Here is a 22,524-nt window from a genome sequence, read left to right on the forward strand (position 1 = left end):
CCCCCCCCCCGGCGGGCCCGGGTCCTCCCGGGGACACGCGGGCGACACTGGAGGACCGGCCGTCCCCAGCAGGCCCAGGACAGGAACCCTGCAAGAGGCGCGTGCCCGCGCGCTAGCCCCTGCGCGCTCCCGGCGCCCCGCCCCGTGACGTCACAGGCCGCGCCGCCGGGTGCGTCATCGCGGCGCGCCGCCGCCGGGAGCTCGGCGCGGTTGGACTATGGCTGAGGTGGGCCGGGCGGCGGTGCGCGACCCTGGGGAGCTGCTCCCGGGGGGCTTCTGGGAGGCGGTGGCCGTGTGGCTGGAGAAGCCGCAGGTGGCCAACAAGCGGCTGTGTGGCGTCCGCCTGGAGGCCCGGCGGAGGGCCGCCCTGCCCCGGGTGTCGCCCCGCGGCCGCAGGCCCAACGCGGGCCCCGAGCAGGAGGAGCCGGGAGCGGCCGGACGGGGTCCGCGCCCCCCCGAGGGGGGCCCGGGTCGCGGGCCCGAGGAGTCCCGGCACCGGCGCCAGCAAGGGGAGGGCCCCGGGGAAGCAGCCGCGGCGCCCCTGCTCGTAGAGGGCCCCGGGCAGCCCGACAAGGCAGGAGCCGGGGAGGGCGATTTCTCCGCCTGGGATCTGGATTCTCTGTGGGACGATTTCTCCCGAAGCCTCGCCGGCGGCAGCCACGAGTTGCTGGCCTTCCTCACCGGGGCCCGTGCGGGATCGCAGCCAGTGGCGCCGAGCGAGCTCGACGTCGTTCTCAGAACCGTCATCCCGAAAACAAGCCCGCTCTGCCCGCTTGCTGCTCCGAGGAGAGAAGTTGTCGTGCAAGGTAGGAGTGTTTCCGGTAGCGAGGGGTGCCGGAGATCAAGGCGGACGCCAGTCAAAGCGGCAAGGAGAGAGACGGATTTTAATTACAAATACATTATTGCAGTAGGGAGAGGTGTGGGGCCTGAACTGAGCTCCACCTGCATTTGTGCAGAGTTGACCGGCGTTTGAAAGGGAGAGGGCGGGAGTAGGGAGGTGGTGGGGGGCTCCGCCGAGTGAGAGAAGTGACAGTTAAGGAAAGACAGAGGATTGGAGTGAGTCCGTGCCCCTGAGGCCTTCAGATGTGGACTTCAGCGTTACCAGATCGGCTTCGCTGCAGGGGAGAGGCAGTGCTCCTCTACAAGGAGGGCCGGGTTTTTCGTTTTTTTAAGTTTATTTTTGAGAGAGAGAGCACAACGGGGGGAGGGGGAGAGAGAGAGAGAGAGAGAGAGAGAGGGAGGCACAGAATCCGAAGCAGGCTCCAGGCTCCGAGCTGTCAGCCCAGAGCCCGATGCGGGGCTCGAACTCACGGATTGTGAGATCATGACCTGAGCTGAAGTCGGACGCTCAACCGACTGAGCCCCCCCAGGCGCCCCAGGACTGCCGGCTTTGGGACTGCTTTCTCCCTTGTGCGCCTGGCACCGTGCAGCCTCGGGATGCAGCAGTGGATGGGACATATGAGCATGTCTGACCTCCTGGGCGCTATGGTAAATCGAGCGAGGAAAAGCCATGGGAGAGCAGAAGCCTGCTGGTTTATTACTGTTTTTATTGACTCTTCTGCTAAAATGCTGACAGACTGTTTAATTGATTATCCCTGTGTCCCGCTCCCCCAGATGTCCTCCACGGAACTGTAACATTTTTACCTTTGGAAGAAGATGACAAAGGGAGCGTAAAGGTTGAGACAAACAACGTGTATCAAATCCGGCTGGGTCAGAGCAAAGAAGAATGGTAAGAACTGAATAGTGGCTTCCTCCTCCGGCACTTTGTTTTCAGGCGAGTGTTTGAGTAGCTGCAAGATTCAGGCCCTGCGAGAACTGAAGGGGCAGCTCCGGTGTGAGAACCTTCCTGGGAGACTTTGTCCCTCGTTGGCCCCTGTGTGGGGGTGGGGCGGTCACCGCCTGGCCTGAGTCTGTGTTCTTCGTGTTCGTGAAGCCTTGAGAACTAGTAGCAACCGGTTTTAGCGTCCAGGTCAAAGAATTGCAAACCCTTTCATTTTATTTCTTGCAACTTGGTAACTTGAGTGAGTATAAGCTTCCTTGTTTCCTTCCTGCTGAGGCTCTCCCATGGTTTGGATGGAGTGGGCACCCAGTGGTGCTTCTCACACAAGTGGTACTTGAGCAGGACCCCCTAGTTCCGTGTGGCATTTGGGCCTGTCCAGCAAGTGTGAAATCTGGTTGACTTCTGTTTGGTGTTTTTTAAATGACCGAGTCAGAGGGAGGGTAAATTCACTTACCGCTCTGCCGCTGATGTTTTCCTGAGAGCCACATCTGGAGAGTACAGATACTTTCCAGAACAGCCTTGAGGATTGTGTCTGTTTCATCAGACTGGGCTTTGCACATGGCTTTGTAGAAAGATGAGGAGTACAGTGGGAAGCCTGGTTTTGCAGTCAGAAAGGTCAGAAAGGGCTGGGTTTCCCCATTAGCAGTGTGGCCTTGGGTATGTCGCCTCTGTGGCTCCCAGTTTTCCCGTCTGTGAAATGGATTTAATAATTCTTGAACCTCTGAGGAGGGGTCTAGGCTTCCTGGGGACCTGTTGCAGGCAGAGAAGCTTGCTGGGAATTCTTAGGACCTGGGTGAAGCTTCTTTGTTTTTGTTTTTTGTTTTTATATTAAATATAATTTATTAAATTGGTTTCCATACAACACCCAGTGCTCATCCCAACACGTGCCCTCCTCAACGCCCATCACCCATTTTCCCCTCTCCCCCACCCCCCATCATCCCTCAGTTTGTTCTCAGTATTTAGGAGTCTCTTACGGTTTGCCTCCCTCCCTCTCTAACTTTTTGTTCCCCCCTTCCCCTCCTCCATGGTCTTCTCTTAAGTTTTTCAAGATCCACATATGAGTGAAAACATATGGTATCTTTCTCTGCCTGACTTATTTCACTCAGCATAATACCCTCCAGTTCCATCCACGTTGCTGCAAATGGCACGATTTCATTCTTTCTCATTGCCAAGTAGTATTCCATTGTATACATAAACCACATCTTCTTTATCCATTCGTCAGTTGATGGACATTTAGGCTCTTTCCATAATTTGGCTGTTGTTGAAAGCGCTGCTATAAACATTGGGGTACAAGTTCCCCTGTGCATCAGCACTCCTGTATCCCTTGGGTAAATTCCTAGCAGTGCTATTGCTGGGTCATAGGGTTGGTCTATTTTTCATTTTTCATTTTCATTTGTTTCCATATATTTTTTTAACTTCTTCTCTAATTGCCTGGTTGACCCACTCATTCGTTAGTAGGGTGTTCTTTAACCTCCATGCTTTTGGAGTTTTCCAGACTTTTTCCTGTGGTTGATTTCAAGCTTCATAGCATTGTGGTCCAAAAGTATGCATGATATGATCTCAATTCTTGTATACTTATGAAGGGCTGTTTTGTGACCCAGTATGTGATCTATCTTGGAGAATGTTCCATGTGCACTCGAGAAGAAAGTATATTCTGTTGCTTTGGGATGCAGAGTTCTAAATACATCTGATCCAATATATCATTCAGGGCCCTTGTTTCTTTATCGACCGTGTGTCTAGATGATCTATCCATTGTTGTAAGTGGGGTATTAAAGTCCCCTACAATTACCACATTCTTATCAATAAGGTTGCTTATGTTTATGAGTAATTGTTTTCTATATTGGGGGGCTCCTGTATCCGGCGCATAGACATTTATAATTGTTAGCTCTTCCTGATGGATAGACCCTGTAATAATTATATAATGCCCTTCTTCATCTCTTGTTACAGTCTTTAAAGTCTAGTTTGTCTGATATAAGTATGGCTTCTCCACCTTTATTTTCACTTCCAGTAGCATGATAGATAGTTTTCCATCCCCTCACTTTCAATCTGAAGGTGTCCTCAGGTCTAAAATGAGTCTCTTGTAGACAGCAAATAGATGGGTCTTTTTTAAAAAATCCATTTTGATACCCTGTGTCTTTTGATTGGAGCATTTAGTGCATTTACATTCAGTGTTATTATAGAAAGATATGGGTTTAGAGTCATTGTGATGTCTGTAGGTTTCCTGCTTGTAGTGATGTCTCTGGTCCTTTGTGGTCCTTGCAACATTTCACTCACAGAATCCCCCTTAGGATCTCTTGTAAGGCTGGTTTAGTGGTGATGAATTCCTTTAGTTTTTGTTTGTTTGGGAAGACCTTTATCTCTCCTTCTATTCTGAATGACAGACTTGCTGGATAAAGAATTCTCGGCTACACAGTTTTTCTGTTCACCACATTGAAGATTTTCTGCCATTCCTTTCTGGCCTGCCAAGTTTCAGTAGATAGGTCTGCCACTAGTGTTATCGGTCTCCCTTTATAAGTTAGAACGTGTTTATCCCTAGCTGCTTTCAGAATTTTCTCCTTATCCTTGTATTTTGCCAGTTTCACTATGATATGTTGTGCAGAATATCAATTCAAGTTACCTCTGAAGGGTGTTCTCTGTGCCTCTTGGATTTCAGTGCCTTTTTCCTTCCCCAGATCAGGGAAGTTCTCAGCTATGATTTGTTCAAGTACACCTTCAGCCCCTTTTTCTCTCTCTTCTTCTTCTGGAATTCCTATGATAATGGATATTGTTCCATTTGACTGAATCACTTAGTTCTCTAATTCTCCCCCTCGTAATCCTGGATTTTTTAATGTTTTTCTCAGCTTCCTCTTTTTCCATAGTTTTATCTTCTAATTCCCCTATTCTACCCTCTGCCTCTTCAGTCCACGCTGTGGCTGCCTCCATTCTATTTTGCACCTCATTTGTGGCATTTTTTAATCCATCGGGAGTATTTTTTAGTCCCTTGATCTCTGTAGCAATAGATTCTCTGCTGTCCTCTATGCTTTTTTCAAGCCCAGCAATTAATTTTATGATTATTATTCTAAATTCTTGTCCAGTTATATTGCTTAAGTCTGTTTTGATCAATTCGTTAGCTATCACTTCTTCCTGGAGTTTCTCTTGAGGCGAATTCTTCTGTTCCATCGTTTCAGCTACTTTTCTGTCCCTTTTGCCTTTTAAAAGCTTGTTGTGTGCTCTGCCCATGCCGGCACTGCTGTATGAAAGGAGGGTCCCATGCCGTCTGGGGCCTGGCCCTTCAGGAGGTGTCTCTTCGGAGATTGTTACTTGCTCTCTGTTGTTGTGACTTTGGTTATTTTATTTCCTACTGATAGTGATGGTTTGGACCCTCCACCAGGTGTGCTTTGATTCGTTCCTTGGAGTAGCCCTGGAAAGGAGAACGGACAGACAGGAGACGAAAACACGCACACACACACACGCAAAACAAACAAACAAGTAAACAAAAACAAAAAACAAACTAAAAACAATCCAAAAGCAGAAAACCAGAAACACCCACTACAAGTAAAGAACAGGGTGGAGGTGCTGATGGAAGAGAACAGACAAAGAGAGAAGTGAGAGGAGTGGGGGGGGGGGGGATAAACATTGACCAGGCAGAGAGACTAAAAGGCTTAGTCCAGAGAGAGAGAGAGGAAAATAAGGAAGGAGGCAGGGAAAAAGAAAGGAAGATACAGTTACCCAGACAGAGAAACTATACGGCTTGATTATTCCAGAGAGAGAGAAAGGAGCGTAAAGAAGGAGGCGTGGAACACGTGTCAAGAGAATGCGTTAAATTTGTCTGTTTAGACAGACCAATAACCAGAGTAACCAGCCTGGGGGAGGGAAGAGACGAGGAGGAGAAATGGGGCGGTGGGCAAGAATATATCTCCATATCCAGAAGTGACCTAGAGTTAATCCAGGCAACGCTGCGTCGCTGGGCTGGGGGAACCGTCCGCAGGGTCTGTCCAGCTCCGGGAGATACGCGGTCACCCAGTGCGGAGGGGCGTGGTTTGATGTAGGCTGGTCCCGCCTTCACCGTGGGCCCCAGGACTGATCCCTGAGGCCCCACCGTGGTGGTGGTTGTGGGGTGGGAGGGGGGTACGGCGATCCCCCAGTCTCTTCTCCGCGGACCCGGTAGACCCCGTTTGAGTCGTCCTCACTGTGCCACGGGCACAGATGGGGGCGGTCCTTCTCGCTCCGCCAACTCCCCTGACCCTGTGCTTGGCTAGGATTCAAAGTCCCGCTCCGTGTGCTCTGGTGCTGGGGAAGCGCCTCTCCATGCGGCCTGATACGTGGTCCCGGCTGGCCGTGTCTGTGCCCCCGCACTTCGGGGAGGACCGCCTTCTACCGTGGACCTCGCTACCAACCTCCCCACCGAACCCCGGGGGTGGTGGACGCAGGCGGGCTTTGTCTTTTCCCACAGCGCTCCAGGGAGGGGGCCGCTTTCTCCTACTGCGGACTGCGCCCCTGACCGACACCGAACCCGGCCGGCTCCCCTCCTCCCCAGGTGCGTGAACAGGGAGCTGGCCCCAGTCCGATGAAAGCCCCACAGTTAGAGATGGGATCCCTCTGAGTCCCAGCCCGAGGTTTCTCTCTTGTCCAGATACAGTCCTACGCTTCCCCAGCCGTTCTTTCTCTTCCCTTTGTCTCTCGCGAGAAGGGGATCCCTCCCCTCCGTGCTACACGGCCCGTTTTATCTCCCCCAGTTCACAGTCACCCACTTACCGTTTCTCAAGTTTCCCCATTTTCTTCCCGGTAGTTTCAGTCTCTTTTCCTGCCCGACTCTTGGGGTTCAAAGTCCTTTGGCTTCAGCACTTCTTTGTCTGAGAGACACAGGAAGTGTGGATCCCCTTACTTCTCCGCCACGTTGGCCCCCCTCCTCGAGAACCACGGGTGAGGCCTCTTTGAATTTTCAAGAGACTGCCCGAGGGACCTGGCCCCAGGCCCTTGCCTCAGCGAGCGCAGGCGCCTTGGGGGAAGCCACGTCTCCCGTGGCGGCCGCCTGGGGTGCTGATGGCAGAGCTGTTAGGTGAGCACTGAAGGCTCCTGCTCGGGTCTGTTGTGAGGGCGCCCAGCGGGGCCCGGCCCTAGCAGTGCCCAGTGCAGGTGATGTGTCGTGGTCACGTTCTGGGCTGACGTCCCGAGGACTCGGACTCGGCTGCCCGCTCCCCATCTTTCCACGTTGGCATTTCCTGTCCTTGCCCCACCGGGCAGCGGTCCCTCACATCCCCTTGGGCACTGGGACCAGATACCGAGCATCAGTTAAATGGGAGTTGGTGGGGCCGCCACACGTGCTCCCCACCGGCACCGTCCGTCGCGGCAGTGTTGGTGTGTGCCCGCCGCGTGCTCAGCACTGGGTAGAGCGGTGAGCGGGTCTCGTGGGGCGACACATCTACATGCTCTGCCACCAGGTAGTGCTGAGTGCCGCGAAGTACCATAAAACAGATGAAGTGGGTCTCTGCCTTCCCTAACGAGGGGACACGGGAACAGTGTCGTATCCGGTCCACTCAGGGTGCGTGGGGAATGCCTCCGAGGAGGGGACATCGCACGTGAGGCCTGAGCGGATGAGCGAGTAGCCGTGGGGACTCTGGGGACACCCAGGGAAAGAGCACGAGGCCCAGGGAAGAGCAGGGAAGGGCCTGACAAGGTGTGCGGGCCCCAGCAGGAGAGCTTCCAAGGTGAAGGGAGTGGAAAAGGGGTGCAGCCCGAGTCCTGCCTGGGCTCTCGCCGCATCGTGACCTCGCGGGGGTGCATCTGTCGTGGAGAATCGGGGCCTGTTACTTAGGAATGACTTGTCCCTCCGACGCGCACGCTGGCAAAAAGCCTGCAGGTCCCTGCTCCCTCTGGGGCAACTGGCCGCTTGCCATTGTCCCCTTGCGCCCTCCCCAGCCCTGCCCCTCTCATCCGGCTGCCTGTGCTTCTGCTTATTCTCAGGGGCCCCTTCTCTCTCTGCCTGACCAGCTCCGTGCTGCTCTCCCCTTTATTGTGCCACCAGCGTTGGGTCCTCAGAGGGGTATTGTGAGCTTCTGCTCGTGTGTTCACGCAGACGGTGAGGGCCTGCTGTGCGGCCTGTGTGCCGTGGGTCCCCACACCCGGAGCTGCGGGCTGGCCTGGGCCCCGAGACACGCGGAGACAGTGAACCTGTGAGCTGCCCGGGGCTGTGCCTGTGCTTAGCTTTGTGACTGAGCACTCAGCTCTTGGGCCAGTGAGTTTTAGCGACCGGTGTGCTCGCATTTGAGTTGCCCTTGTGAAAATGTGGAAGATGAGAATGGGAGGAGAATCCTTGGACGTTGGGAAGCTGGCTAGTCAGTGTGTGAGGCAGACGGTAAAAGGGGCTTTGTTATTGGTCGTCGATCCTTGTGATGGGATTCGTGGGATGGGCAAAGGCATCTTTAACCTTCGTGGCAGGAGAAGAAGTCTTCCTGCTTTTAAAACGTGTGTTTTTCTCCATTGGATGAAAGTTCTGCAACTCGTTCCAGATTTTTGGGTTTCAGGTCAAATCGTTGTGTTAAGGTCAAATAGCTGTGTTAACACGCACTCTACTCTTGGGGTAAATGGTTAACGTAAAAATAGGACTTGAAACCAGCCCTGCTTATTCATGTTTCTCTTATTTTTAAAGGTTCATATCTATTTTAATTTTCTGTCCAGAAAGATGGCATTCAGACGGAACTGTTTATCCCAAACCCGCCTGGCTGGGGGAAGAGCTGCTGGCCAGGCTGGCCAGGTGGTCTGTGGGGAGCAAGAAAAGTGGGTTTAAAAGCACCCTGTCCCTCATTTCCATCATCGAATACAGCAAGACTTACCAGGCGCTTAAGGAGAAGCATAAAGACATGGTCAAGGTAACTCTGGGGAAAACATTTGTGACTCCCTTGTTCCGATGGGTGACAGTGACCAGACAACAGGTCAGGCGGGTACAGTCGTTTCTCCCGTAGACCTTCCAGTTTATCCCGATGCAGACATCACGGCGGAACATACCCACTTACGGGCCCCCACTGCAGGCAGGCCGTACTTCGACATTTGTATGGATGCGAACCGCAAAAATATTGACAGATGTGTTACGGAGAAGGACCTTTTTCTTTTGCACTTTGCGAATTTTTTTCCAAGCGAATAAAAGGGAATATTTAATTGAAAATACTTAAAGATTAGTTACTAAATTGCCACATTTCCTTAGGATGTACTTAAGGATGTTTAAGGAGAATATATAAAAACTTAAAGTACGAAAGCATATATTTTCCGAAAGGAGATACATTTCAGATCATGTCTATCACTGCATATTTTAGACATAAAAAGAAGGTAGCAGCAGACATCTGTGTTCACACCCAGAGGAGGAAATAAAGCGTCACTAATGGGGCTGAACTTCTCTTGTGCCCTTGTCAGGGTCCGGCCCTGTTTCTGGAAGGAACCACGACCTGTCCTTTCCATGTGTGGTTTTTTTCTCAGTTACCTGTGGTCGTGTAACAGGGTGCCCCAAAGGTCACAGGCTGGAAATAGTGACCCTTCATTAGGGCACCTGGCCGACCTAAGCTGGGACCCTCCTCTTCCAGATGCTGGTCTGTGAGGCCTTCATTATCTTACTAACTGTTCGGTTCTTTCAAGAAAGGACCTTCTGTTATTCCAGCCTTTGAAATTGTCCTGAGTCACGCAGACTGCCCTGCCTAATCCCCCATGCCTAGAAACAGAATCCAGAACAGGACAGAACATGTAACCTTGTCGTTGGTGTTTCCTCTTCTGCCAGACGTCCTCTGCACGTTGCTAGTTTCGACGATGGGGTGTCACGCTTGTGCAGCTGGTGTCGCACAGCTTTGAGAGCACCTGACCGTTGTCCTGTGTGGCGGCTGAGGTTTTCCCCTCAGGCTTTGTCCCTGCTTTACAGATAGGGAGATGGGGACCAGCTGACAGCCAGTCACCAACAGACTAGAGGGCTAGAGCTCTGACCTCCTGACCCTTTCGCTCTCCTCGCCCGGCGCCTTGCTCATTTTCCTCATCTACATAAACATCAGGGATGGCATGGCCGAGAGCTTTCCCCTGATGTCCTGTGGTCTCATCTGAATGTCTTACATGTGTTGTCCTTGTTGGAAAATCCTGCCTTGGACGGCATTGCCCTTGACGGGTCCTGTGATGCATCCAGGGTACAAGTTTTATGTGTCTTGATGCGGATCTCTTACTGCAGCAGAGTGATCATAAGTGTCTGCTTTGCAATGAGCTTATTTTTTTAAGTTTTACAGCCTGATGAGTTTGACTTGTGCCTTATGGAGATACTTAAGTGTAGCAAGATGGCTAAGTGCTGGGAGAACAATTTACAGACACTCTTATTGATTTCTCAGGTGTGGCCTGAAGTTACTGACCCTGAAAAGTTTGTGTATGAAGATGTGGCTATTGCTGCCTACCTGCTGGTAAGGACCGCTGTCGTCATCTAGGCTCCCGTGGGGCGGGGCAAGGTTGCCACTGGCAGAAGCTGTCAGCGGGGAACAGCGCGTACCGAAGGGAACAGCACGTATCGAATCCCCTACCTTGGGGCGTGTCTGGTTCTGCTTGCCAGGCTGGTAACAGGTGCAGCGGTTGGATTTTGCGTGAGTGTCGAATGATCTGAGTCGTGCGAAGCCGAGCTGCGGGGACTCCAGCTTAGCAGGTGCCTGCTTGATTCACCATCGCCGTGGACACGCTGGGTGGCCCTCGCTGCTGGCGGGGCCCATGTGACAGGCACTTGCCTTCCAGTCCTGAATCTTCCCTTAGCTAGCTCACCAGTCTTGATTTTAGACTGGATAATTTCCAGTTTCCTTTCCTCTGTGATTCTCATCGCCCGTTTAGAAACAGCATATCTTGCTTTGATTATCAAAGTAGATAGTCTTGAAGAACATAGAGAAAGCATGAGGACACCAACAAACAATAATCTGTAAAGCTCTTGCCCAGAGATGACCACTTTCATGCAGACTCTTGATGGAAGAAGAAAGCTTCAATGCCCCCACAGCATCAGGCAAGAGCAGGGGCCGACACCCCTTCCGCTCCCTCCGCTCACCTGTCCGACACCCACACAGAAGCCCAGGGCCACAGACGAGGCCTGTCTACCTGTTTTGGAAACGTGATTTGTAATCCCACGTGGGGTTTGTGTCTGAATTACTCTTGGAAGAAGTGAATCAGGAACTGATTGTTTTTTTTTTTTTTTTTTTTTTTTTAAATTAGGTTCTGTGGGAAGAAGAAAGAGCTGAGTTGGGCCTGACAGCCAAGCAGTCCTTTGTTGACCTAGGATGCGGAAATGGTCTCCTGGTTCACATCCTGAGCACCGAGGGGGTAAAGTGCACTTCCCTGGCCGTCTTGGCTCCTTTTCTAAAGTGTCTTCCGGTCCAGCACAAGGGCCCTTGAGCTCTTTCTCTGCCGGTACGAGCCGCATCCAGAGTCTGCCTGGCTGTCAGACTCGTGACTGAGGAGAGCCGGCGGCCCGCGCGCCACGTAGAACAGGCCTCGCGGGCGCGCCTGTAGAATGACAGAGCCCACAGCACGGCGGTTTCTGCTGTCAGGTGCCTCTTCGGGACACTGGAAGGGAGTGGAAGGGAGTCAAGGCACTGGAAGGGAGTAAAGGGCAAGGTGGATTCTGCCCTCCAGAAGCTTGAGTCCAGCTCGGAGGACAGTTTTTACACTGTGATGTAACACTGCCATACCGAGTCTTGCACCATTTTCTGGACCCGTGAAGTAAAGGCAGGAAGTGCTTAGAGCAGCCCCCGCCTCCGGGAGCGGTTCCGTGTAAGTGCGAGCCACGACCCGCCCAGGCTGGTGCTTCCAGCTGGCGTCAGCCTTCCTGTGGAGTCGCCGAGCGGAGTCGCCTTAGCTTGGCAGCTTCACACTTTGTCACGGGGACCACGGCTGATTTGGTTTTGTTTTTAATGTTTATTTTTGAGAGAGAGACAGAAAGTGTGAGTGGGGCAGGGGCAGAGAGAGGGTGACACAGAATCCGAAGCAGGCTCCAGGCTCCGAGCTGTCCGCACAGAGCCCGACGCGGGGCTCGAACCTAAACTGTGAGATCATGACCTGAGCCCAAGTCGGACGCTCAACCGACTGAGCCCCCCAGGCGCCCCGCCCCGGGAGCTGATTGAGCTGATTTCTTCTGAGGGTAGCATTGTTTCCTGTCTCAGAGACGTTCTGTCCACAACTGTAGGAACTTAAAACGGGGCTGTTACAATGTACCTTTAATTGCTCTATAAAAAAAACAAGGTCGGGGCACCTGGGTGGCTATGTTGGTTAAGCGTCCGACTCTTAATTTGACTCTTAATATTGTCTCGGGTCGTGATCTCACGGTTCGTGAGTTCGAGCCCCATGTTGGGCTCCGTGCTGACATCTCGGAGCCTGCTTGGGATTCTCCCTCCCCTCCCTCTTTCTCTCCCTCTATCTCTGCCTCTCCCCCTCTTGTACGTGCTCTCTCTCTCAAAATAAACAAAAGTTAGTAACAAAAATAGAAAACTGAGTTTGTAATTCTAACAGCTGTGCCCCAGTTGTCTGTGGGATGTCGGCACATCAGGTGGTGACTGCAGGCTGGTGGGTGAGGAGGACGGGGTTCCTTGTGCATCCCCTTCTCCGCCTGACTTGGAAATAAGCACGGTTGCCCTGGAGAGCTGGCGGGCGCGGGCACGGCGTGCCTGGTAAGGAGCAGCCGAGGAGGACGAGCCTTGCCTGCCGGCAAGCTGGAGGGGCAGACGTGCTGGGGTCTGCACTTGACTCTGGGGCCCTGGCCCTGGACGTGTGCCCGCTCCTTGACTGCATTTCCCCTTCGTGAAGACTCCCGGTGACCCTTAGCGGGGCACAGGTTCTTAACCTGCGCCTTGGAGGGGCGCGAGTGTCTGTTGGCATTGCCGAGAAACCGCGGGGGTTGAGGGTCTCTTGTGCTTCACGCCGGTGGCGGTACCTGCAGAGTCGGATCTGTTCTCGCCAGTTTGTAAGAATGCGCTGCCATTAACCTTGGATTTCTGAAACTATTTCAGCACCCAGGCAGAGGGATCGATGTCCGAAGAAGAAAGATCTGGGACGTGTATGGACCGCAGACTTGCTTAGAGGTACTGGCTTTGTTCACTTGCTTGAGCCCAGCGGGTTGTCCCCCGGTGACCCTTGTTTTGCCGAGTGTCCAGGGGCCTGGTGCGTGTTACCCAGTCCTCACACGGGGCCAGGTGTCCACCCCTGTTGTCCCCGCCGCCGGCAGGGCAGGACACACGCATATCTGTTTGTCCCACCTCCTGTTCTCGACTGTGTTTTTGGATGACAAGTTACGTTATGTAAATCTTTGTGCAGAAATCTTAGGTGATAAACCTTAATCCACTTAAGACAAATCTGTCATAGGCTGAACTTTAAAACTTTTTTTTTTTTTTTAACATTTATTTATTTTTGAGACAGAGACAGAGCACGAACAGGGGAAGGTCAGAGAGAGGGAGACACAGAATCCGAAACAGGCTCCAGGCTCTGAGCTGTCGGCACAGAGCCTGCTGATGTGGGGCTCGAACCCACGAACCGCGAGATCGTGGCCTGAGCCGAAGTCGGATGCCCAACCGACTGAGCCACCCAGGTGCCCCTAAAACGTTTTTAATGATACTGTCATGTTGGTTTTCAGAAAGGTTTTCTTTCAAACACTTTCATTTCAGGAAGAATTTCGCATGCCGTAAGATACGCGTTCAGGAAAACAGAAAAAACTAGAGATTTGCGTATTTACCGAATATTTGAGTGCCGTCTTCCTGCCAGGCACTCTCAGGTGTTGATGCACGTGCTGCCCTCACGGGGGTGGGAGGCGCCCCCAGGTACAGCGTGGGTACGGGGAGCCAGCTGTGACGTGTGGAGCAGGGTTGAAGACCTGAGCGGGGCGGGGAGGGCGAGGGCGCCACTGCGGGGCAGGTCCTGCTGTGTGCGTGGTGGCCCCAGGAGGGCCGCCCTGCAGGAGGGCTGGTGGTGAGAAGTCCGGGGAGAGAAGGTCAAATGCAGCCGGCTGGGGGGCCGCGGACAGGGGCGGCACATCTGCTCCGAGCCCATGCCTGTGGGGCCAGGGTGAACCCAGGTCACTCCCGCCTTGCTCTGGAGTAGCTCCCTCGCCCTGCTACCAATCAGAATGTGTTCCAAGGGGGAAAGGGACCGGCCCCCTCAGCACTCCCACGTCAGGTGTGGATGGTGTCGGCATCTGGTCGAGGCCTCCGAGCTGGCCGGCCGCTGGGGTGCTCAGCGGTGGGGTCCACGCCCTTCGCTCCTCCCCGCCACCCAGCTCTGCTCACCTGCCCCGGTTGCCTCAAGGCCTTCGTCCTGGACTTAAATGCAGGGTGGGACAGGACACGGGTTCTCCTCCCCGGAGGGCAGAGCGCCGACAGGACTCTTCATGTGTTGATTTCCGGGAGAAGAGCCTGGCGCCCCAGAGCTCACGGCCTCGGCAGGTGCTCTCTCAGCCCTCCCGCGGCCCCGCTGCCCTCGTGAGGCAGGGCTCAGCTCTGTCGTTCCATCTGCAAATAGGAAATAAAAGTGACACCATTTCTGTATTTTTCTCTCCGCCTCACTTTTAAAGTTGAGAATAATATTGAAAAAAATACTGCAAAAAATAAAAAAGATTAGCCTCCGGAGGGAGGTTCATTGCAGGCTTCGCTCATGTTTTCCTTGTATGTTTGTGTTTTGCTTTGTGATGTAAGAATTTGCACTTGCTTATACATTCATACGTCAAAATAGGTTAAAACGTTGAGAAAAACCTCAGGTTTGAAGAAAGTTGAGGAACCGGTCGACGGACTTGGGGGGGCTCTGCAGACGTGCAGACGGGTGCACACAGACCATGCGTCACCTGGTCAGTCAGGCTCTGGGTTTAGTGCGAGGCCGATGAGCAGAGCCACAGGAGTTACGTGGTTGGTTTCAGAATTCCCTGTGTCCCTGTGTTCTGTGAAAAAGCAGAATAATTTCTTTGGGTAAGAAGTTCAAACAGCAGTTGAACAGGCCCTCTGTTTAGTCGTGACCCCAGGGCAGAGCTGGCTGGCACGAGGTGCCCCTTGGAGAATGGGGAGAAGGTTCTAGTTCTTTATTTGAGGTTCCCCGGCACCCCGACTTTTCTGTGGAGGGGGAAACTGCCCCAGCCCGCTCCTTCCAGGCCTGCTCAGAAGGTTCTGGGTTCTCATCTCTTGTGGATCTTCTTGTTACGCCTGGACCTTCAGTCGTGGTGTTGAGTCCTGCCTGTTCTCATGTGCGGCGTGAGGCTGGATGCTGACTACGTTTCTGTTACACCTGCTGCAGGGGAACACAGCCAGAAAGGAGCGTGCTTTTGTTGGCGTGTATGAGTGTTTGTGTATATGTCCTGGTGTGTGAGTCATTGCCATGAACAGGGACAGTCCGTACAGTGGCTGAGCATGAGTTTACAGCTTCTTCCAAAAACCCTATTTGATTGTGAGCAAGAGACTGTTAAGAAAAAAACACTAGTTTAAAAAAGTTTTTTTAATGTTCGTTTACTTTTGAGAGAGAGAGAGAGAGACAGGGCATGAGCGGAGGAGGGGCAGAAAGAGAGAGGGAGACACGGAATCCGAAGCAGGCTCCAGGCTCTGAGCTGTCAGCACAGAGCCGACGCGGGGCTCGAACTCCCCGCGAGATCATGACCTGGGCCAAAGTCGGACGCTCAACCGACTGAGCCACCCAGGCACCCCCAAAACACCTGTTTTAAATAACATGTCGCACGGATCACAAAACGTCTTAATTGTGTTATGATGCTGTATAGGAAGGGGAACTGCTTCAATTTGCTGTGTTCAAGATGTTGATGAAACAGGCCTCGAACTGTGATGATGGCGGTCGTGAACTGTAAACCACGTGTTTGTTAATGCAGGCCATTTAAACAGAAATACACGAATTTTAATATGTGTAAATAGAAGCACAGATGCTGAATTTAAGAACCAGAAAGATTGCAGAATTCAAGTTCTACTTTTGTATACATCACGTCTGCAAAAGGCACGTGGTTCTGTTGTCGTGAGGAACGGCCACGGACGGGAGTGTTGTCCTAACGTCTTCCCGCTTTGTTCTGGCCGGGGGGTAGCAGGTGTGCCTACTTCCCTCGGGGGGTCGTTCTTCAGTTTTAAAACAAGGAGGATTTTGAGTGGTCTCGTGTATCTTTTTTGTCTCCAGCTCTTACCGACAGACCTGCTATTGGGCCCGGACTTGAATCGTGGGTGATGGTCTGCTGCTTAGCAGAAAGAATAGGGTGTTTATGTAAAGTTCTTAAATCACAAAATGAAGCTGTTTTCAGTCTAGTTACAGAGGTTATCAGAACGGTTAACACGCCCCCTCAGTGGGATTTTACTTGGCCTCTGAGTGTTTATAAAAGATAATCACGTGATAGCAGCATATTTGTTGTTTCTACGTAAACTCCGGCAGTTTTTCTGGCCTCACCCCTCACTTTTCACCGGTCTGGAGGTTGTGGGATGCGTTGTGGTTCTCAGCAGATCAACTTCAGGCCAACTTGCTTCCACTTTCTTGCCCCCGTATTCTGCCCACGTGGAGACAGTTCCTGTGTCCCCTCTCCTGTAGCTCCAGTGCATGTTCATGTAGAGAAACACTTTTTTTTTTTAAGTTTGCTTATTTATTTTGAAAGAGAGAGAACAGAGGAGGCGCAGAAGGAGAGAGAGAATCCCCAGCAGGCCCTGCGCTGTCAGCACAGAGCCCGGCTCGAGGCTGTGTGTCACGAACCTTGAGATCACGACCTGGGCTGAGGTCAAGAGTCGGACGCCTCACCGACTGAGCCACTCAGGTGCCCTGAGAAGCACATGGTTAAGGGTCCAAAAGATTAGTAATCAGCGTTTTTAGTTTCTCTAGTGACGATGCTGTAAGTTGCTGTATTTCATGCCCCCTGGGCAGACGCGGGCCCTGTGCTCAGGGGAACGCCTGTACCCATGGGGCCCCGAGGGGCTGAGGTCACCCCAAGCAAGCTGCGGTTCCTTGGGGCCTTTGCCTCAGTAGCTCTGTGCCGCTCTACTAAACAGCGGTCTTATCTTGTGTTTTTCTTTTAGGAAGGTGCAATCACACCCAGCGATGAGACCCTTTTCCCTGACGTTGACTGGGTAATTGGTAACCATTCCGATGAACTGACACCGTGGATACCTGTGATCGCAGCCAGGTGAGTAAGTGTCCCGCACAGCAGGGCGGGCGGCGGGAGGGATTTTGTTGCCTAAACCTCGCTGTCCAGAAGTAGCCACTCGCGGCTGTGGAGCACTGGACACGGAGCTCGTTCGGACTGTGGGGATGAGAACGTGCCGAACGTGCCGGTTTAGGGTTAGATTCTGACTGCTTCTTAAAAAAACTTTTTAAACGTTTGTTTTTGAGAGAGAGACAGAGAGAGCGTGAGCCAGGGAGGGTCAGAGGGAGAGGGGGAGACACAGAATCCAAAGCCGGCTCCAGGCTCTGAGCTGGCAGCACAGAGCCCCACGTGGGGCTCGAGCCCAGGAACTGTGAGATCATGACCCGAGCCGAAATTGGACAACCGACCGAGCCACCCAGGCGCCCCATTAACTGCTTTATTTCACTGTTTGAGATATGGCCAGAAGACGTCGAAGTACATCCGAATAGTGCTGACGAAAGCTGACCGTTTCCGCGGTATTTCTGTCCAGGGAGACGGGTCATGTTTTGGAAGCTATTTTCTGGTAACAGGAGTGAGTGTCTCCAGAGGGAAAATGTGCCAACACAGAGACGCCTCACAGCAGTACTGACGTTCACAGAGGGGGGCCGCGCCCGTGGCCGTGCCTCTGGGTCGGCGGGGCCCTTGCGAGCACGCGGCGTGTGGTGGCGGCCCGGGTGTTTCGTCGCCGTGGCTGCTGATCCAGGCGTCTCGTGAGGCGTTGCGGCTCTCGCGGAGCAGCGTGGCTCGCGGAGCAAGTCTTTTTTTTTTTTTTTTTTTTTCCAACGTTTATTTATTTTTGGGACAGAGAGAGACAGAGCATGAACGGGAGAGGGGCAGAGAGAGAGGGAGACACAGAATCGGAAACAGGCTCCAGGCTCTGAGCCATCAGCCCAGAGCCTGACACGGGGCTCGAACTCACGGACCGCGAGATCGTGACCTGGCTGAAGTCGGACGCTTAACCGACTGCGCCACCCAGGCGCCCCAACGCGGAGCAAGTCTTAACGTAACCTTCCTCGTGCCCGCCCCTGAGATCTCGCTCCCAGCCGGGATCCCAAAACACCTCGGGAAGTTTCACATTTCAAGTCAGTAAGAACAATGCAGCGGAACGCGCTTTGTACGGGCAGTTAGGCTCCTGGTCCGTGGGAGGCGTAGACCACGCCGCGCCGTCTCTGGGAGCCGAGCGAGGGACGGCTCGAGCTCGGGCTCTGCTCCGGAACAGCCAGGGGGAGCAGACGCTTCTGCTTTACCGCGGTGCACGACGGCCACGTGGCTCTGCGCTGAGTGTCTTGTTTTGGGGATTGTTTTCGAAGGTCTAATTACAGCTGCCGTTTCTTTGTCCTTCCCTGCTGCTTCTTTGACTTCGTGGGGAAATACGCCCGGAGGCAGAGCAGGAAGACTCAGTACCGAGAGTATCTCGACTTCGTGACCGAGGTGGGGCTGGCCTGCGGGTTCCACGTCCAGGAGGACTGCCTGCGCATTCCCTCCACCAAAAGGGTGCGTCCCGACCGCTCGGGGCGTCCTCGGGGGCCTCGGTGCGGCGTCGGCCTCTGGGGGGAGGGTCCGGGGCCGTGTCACAGAGCCACAGGGGACCCCGTGACGTTCGCAAGCCTGTGCCGATCCCGGCATCTCGGACGCTGGTGGGGGTCAGAGGGCTTGCTCTGTCCCCGCGGCCCCCGCTTTGAAGGCCTTCTGGTGGTTCCTTCCCCAGGCCCGCAGCAGCACTGCAGGGAGCCCCCAGCGAATCCTCATTTCCTTCCCAGAAACCGTGAGTGGCCCTCGGGGACCTTCCCAGAGTGGGCGTCGGCCGGACTCGTGCGGGACGTCCCAAGCTAGTTTGTCCGAGGCTGCTCACCACCTCCGGGGTCCTCGGGTTTCCCGGTCACGGGCCGAACCCGAAGTTTGGTTCCGGGTTCAGAGCGGTTCAGCGTCTCGTTCCGCGCTTCAGTAATTCCGACGTACCTGCGATGCGGTTTGCCCAGGCAGACGCCGCCCCTGCCACGGTCTGTGACCGCAGCACACGTGCCCCCTGAGACCCTGCCAGCGGGCCAGTCCCCTGGAGAAGTCGAGGGAGGTGCCACCGTCAGCCTGTGTTCGTGTCGGTGGCTTCCTCTTATCGGACTCTGTGGCTGTCTGGCTTCTCACCATCAGCAAAGCGCAGAAACCCGTCACACCCACATCGTGAGTTTGAGCGCTCGATGTGGCACAGAGGACCCAGGGCAGGTTTAGGTGAACTCTCGGCCCTGGCACCGCCTGGCCGTGAACTCCGGGGCACGTTGCACACTGCATCCGTGCCCTCGTCTGTCCGGGGTGAGGGGGGGGCCCTCCTGGGCTCGTCTCACAGACTACGTAGAACGGTGCCTTCGTCGAAGGGCTCCGTGGTGGCCGAGAGGGGCCCACGATGGCCGCAGGTACGTCATTGCTGCCGATGCTGCCACTGCTCACGTCACCGTGAGAGCGTTCTTGGGGACCCTGCTTCAGAGACACGATGTCCTTCTCCTAAATGCCCTCTGCCTTGGCAAACCGCCCTGCTGAGGCTGGGATCGATTCTGCCAACTGCTCGAATTCGGGTCACGCGGGTGGGTGTTTGCACTGGTCTTTCCAGTACTAGTTGCTGGAGACCACGCACCGGTCCTTGATCTCTCTGAGCCTCGGCTTTCTCGTCACCCTGTGGCTCTGGGGGCAAACACAAGAGCAGATGTCCACAGGTGGCAGCTCTTTGGTGAGGACTGGTTCTGCCCGGCACGTCAGGGGACGGGCCCCGGATCACGCCTCTGGCAGGTGGCAGAGCCGGAGAGCGGTCAGGGGCGGCTCTCGTGTAATTACATTCGCTGTCTTTCGTTGCCCCTAAGCTGGCTGTGTGGTTCGTGGCCAGGAGGAAGTCCAGAGATGCCGTGCTCGGGGCGGCGTCCTTGCCCGGGGGCTCCAGTGCGCGGGCAGCCGTCGTCATCCTGTGTGGGCGTGCAGGAAGGACAGTGCACGGAACGGACGTCCGTGCCGTGCCAAGTGCTGCCTCCCCTCTGGCAAGGTCGACAGAGGGACGTCCCGTTTTGAGAGCTCTGGGTGCCGTCCGTGTCTGCACCTGAGGGAGGGGGCGCCGGATGAAGGCTCCCGCGAGCGACGTGTTCAGAACAGGCACGGCTGTGAGCTCGGTGCGCGCGGACTCGTACGCGTCTCGTGGGTCTCTGAGTGTCCGAGCCGCGACACTCTTCGTGGGCTTTGGCTCTTGGTTTATTTGGGACACTGGTATTGGTATTGGCTTTTAAAGTAAGCGTCTCTTTCACGATAAGCGTCTAAAATTTGAGCGTAATTTGTACCGCAGAACGAGAGACGCGAATGGAAAACGCGACTTGCCACGGGGTCCTGGTAAAACACTCTGCTTTTTTCACTTGCAGGTTTGTCTCATTGGGAAACGCAGAACATACCCCCCCACCGGAGAAGCCCTCATGGATGAGCAGAGAACCCGGTTCATTAATAGCAGGCAGGGCTGCCCCGTGAGCCCGCCCGGCCGGGAGCCTCCCCATCCTCCTCCCCGGGCCGCCGTGGCACGTGCAGGTCGCCCCCACGGGCGCCAGGCCCTGGACGCCGGGGCCGCCGAGGAGGGGGCAGAGGCCCGGGCCGCCGGACTCTGGCTGTCTGGATTTCACCCTAGAGAAAAAGCCGAGCGCGTGAGGAATTGCGCTGCCCTCCCTCGAGACTTTGTTGACCAGGTGGTTTTGCAAGTGGGACACCTGCTGTTGGATGCGGAGCGGCCGTGCGCAGGAAGTGCTCCGAGCGGGAGCTTGAAGGCCTGGAACCGAGGAGGTAGGCCCCCGGGACCCTGCCGCGTGCTTGCCGGGTTTCGGGCAGTGGCTCGGCCCTCCTTTGGGACCAACTTGGAATCCTGTGGTTGTTTTTGATTACAGGTATTTTGCAAAGGTCTTGATAATAGGCCACTTACACACTGGCTTAGAATTTTTTCTTATACTTCCTTTTAACATAAGGGACTCCGCTCCCTCAGAGGAAGGAGGTGAGAGCAGAGTGGTAGTGTTTGGACCCATGATTAACCTTTACGGAAGTGTCCAGGCTTCTGGGTGTAGAGCCACTCATTTTCCCTCTATAGAAATTCTTTAAAACAGAAGCAGGTTTCTGAATGCCAGAAAAGCGTGCTGTCCTCTTGAATATAAGATAACGTTTTGGAGATGTTGTGGTTTGTTACTGTAGTTCTCTTTGAAATCCCCCAAATGGCAAAAATCAGACATGATAAAAGGGAGAAAATGACATCTGATTGTTCTCAAGTGGCGTTCAAGAGAAGGAGCAAAGCGTGGGTTTTGATGATTTTTGTAAAGTTGTGACCGGGATGCTGGCGGTCGGCACCAGAGGGCGCTGTGGAGCTGGCTGGGTCTGGCGGCACCTGAGACTCGCCTGTGGGGTTTTGAGGTCTTTGGAGGAACTGGAGGAGCCCTCCCTCAGCCCGTCAGGGGGGCTGCTGCCTGGCTGGCCCCGTGGGTGGGGGCCAGGGAGGAGGCGGCGAGCCCGGGCTCCCTCTCCCGTGACGTCCTGCCTGGTGTCTTCACCGTCCTGGCCTCCCCGGCTGTTGTGACTTTGCCACGCGGCAGCGCCCCGGAGCGCCTCCTCTGCTCTGTGGGTCACCCCACCCTGGTGGCGTCTGATCAGAAGAGCCTCTCGAGGGATGAGGTGGCCGTCCTGGCCAGAACCCCCCACCCCACTCCCCACTCCAGCTGCTGACCGTCCGTGAACCGTGCAGAAGCCCTGAGGGGCCGTGGGCCGTTGTGTGGGTTGGCACCTCACTTCCCGGTGCACCCTGCTGAGGCGGGGGCAAGCTGGGCGGGGGGGGCGGGTGCTTCTGGCCAGGCCTCGAAGGGCAGGGAGCCACAGCAGGGGGGCAGGGGCCACAGAGACACTCGGGCAAATTTACCCTAACCCTAACCCTAACCCTGGCCTTCGCACCCCAGGATAGTCCTGTCCTCTGCTGGGTCCTCTGGGCTTGATTGAGCTCAGGAGGTGCTGGCCTGTGCCGGGGATGGACCCTTGCCGTGAGCACCCCAGCTCTGTCCTGGGCTCTGGGCTGGACGGCAGGCGGCTCTGGTTGTCGGGGCTCAGCTCACGGGCCTGCCCGCCTGTCGGAAACACCGGCAGGGCTGGTGCGCCCCCCGCCCCCCCCCGCCCCCCCCCCCCCCCGCCCCTTGGGTCTCCGTGGTCTGGGGCTGGCCTGAGGTGGTCCCTCCGCCCCTGTGCCTGCCCCGTCTGCCCTGCGGGAGAAGCACGCTCCGCTGAGGTTGGACGTGTGCCCTTGGCCTCTCAGCCCGAGGTGGTCCCCTCGCTTTTCGGTGCTGGAATTTAGCGACCTCTCCAGCCTGCGCCTGTGTGATATACGAGTGGGTCAGACCCCTGGACCTGAGTGATCTCAGCCTGGGGTCTGCCCTCTGCAGGGCATGGCTGAGGGGCCACAGGGCAGGAGGGGGTGGTCCCTGCCCTCACGGTTAGGTCAAGGCGCGTGCACGTCTGAGGATGAGCAACTGGGAGGCAGTGCGGAGCAGTGCGCGTGAGCATCAGGGTCCGGGAGCGTGTGCAGGGCTGGGGCACAGGAGGGGCTGGAGGGCTGTCCCGGCCGATTCCTGCTTGCTCTGAGTGGGTTTGA

General features: G+C 55.0%; 1 protein-coding gene across 2 annotated transcripts in view; it reads left to right on the plus strand.

Moving 5' to 3' along the window:
• The first annotated feature begins 201 nt into the window (after positions 1–201).
• The window catches only part of TRMT44 (tRNA methyltransferase 44 homolog), a 29,847-nt gene continuing 7,524 nt past the window's right edge, over positions 202–22,524 (plus strand). Inside the window, exons 1-10 of one of the 2 annotated variants that reach the window (XM_047094223.1) lie at positions 202–806; positions 1,615–1,729; positions 8,409–8,628; positions 10,114–10,182; positions 10,970–11,077; positions 12,760–12,831; positions 16,780–16,886; positions 18,197–18,380; positions 18,595–18,651; positions 20,279–20,687. In XM_047094223.1, coding sequence (XP_046950179.1) covers positions 218–806; positions 1,615–1,729; positions 8,409–8,628; positions 10,114–10,182; positions 10,970–11,077; positions 12,760–12,831; positions 16,780–16,886; positions 18,197–18,380; positions 18,595–18,651; positions 20,279–20,687 — 1,930 coding nt within the window. In that variant the 5' untranslated portion in view covers positions 202–217. The remainder of the gene's footprint in view (positions 807–1,614; positions 1,730–8,408; positions 8,629–10,113; positions 10,183–10,969; positions 11,078–12,759; positions 12,832–16,779; positions 16,887–18,196; positions 18,381–18,594; positions 18,652–20,278; positions 20,688–22,524) is intronic. The other variant, XM_047094224.1, reaches the window with a different exon arrangement.

The sequence above is a fragment of the Lynx rufus genome, unplaced genomic scaffold, assembly GCF_022079265.1.
Source record: "Lynx rufus isolate CCGP_SWC_20201006 ecotype Redwood Valley unplaced genomic scaffold, mLynRuf1.p SCAF_38, whole genome shotgun sequence".
Taxonomy (NCBI): Eukaryota; Metazoa; Chordata; class Mammalia; order Carnivora; family Felidae; genus Lynx; species Lynx rufus.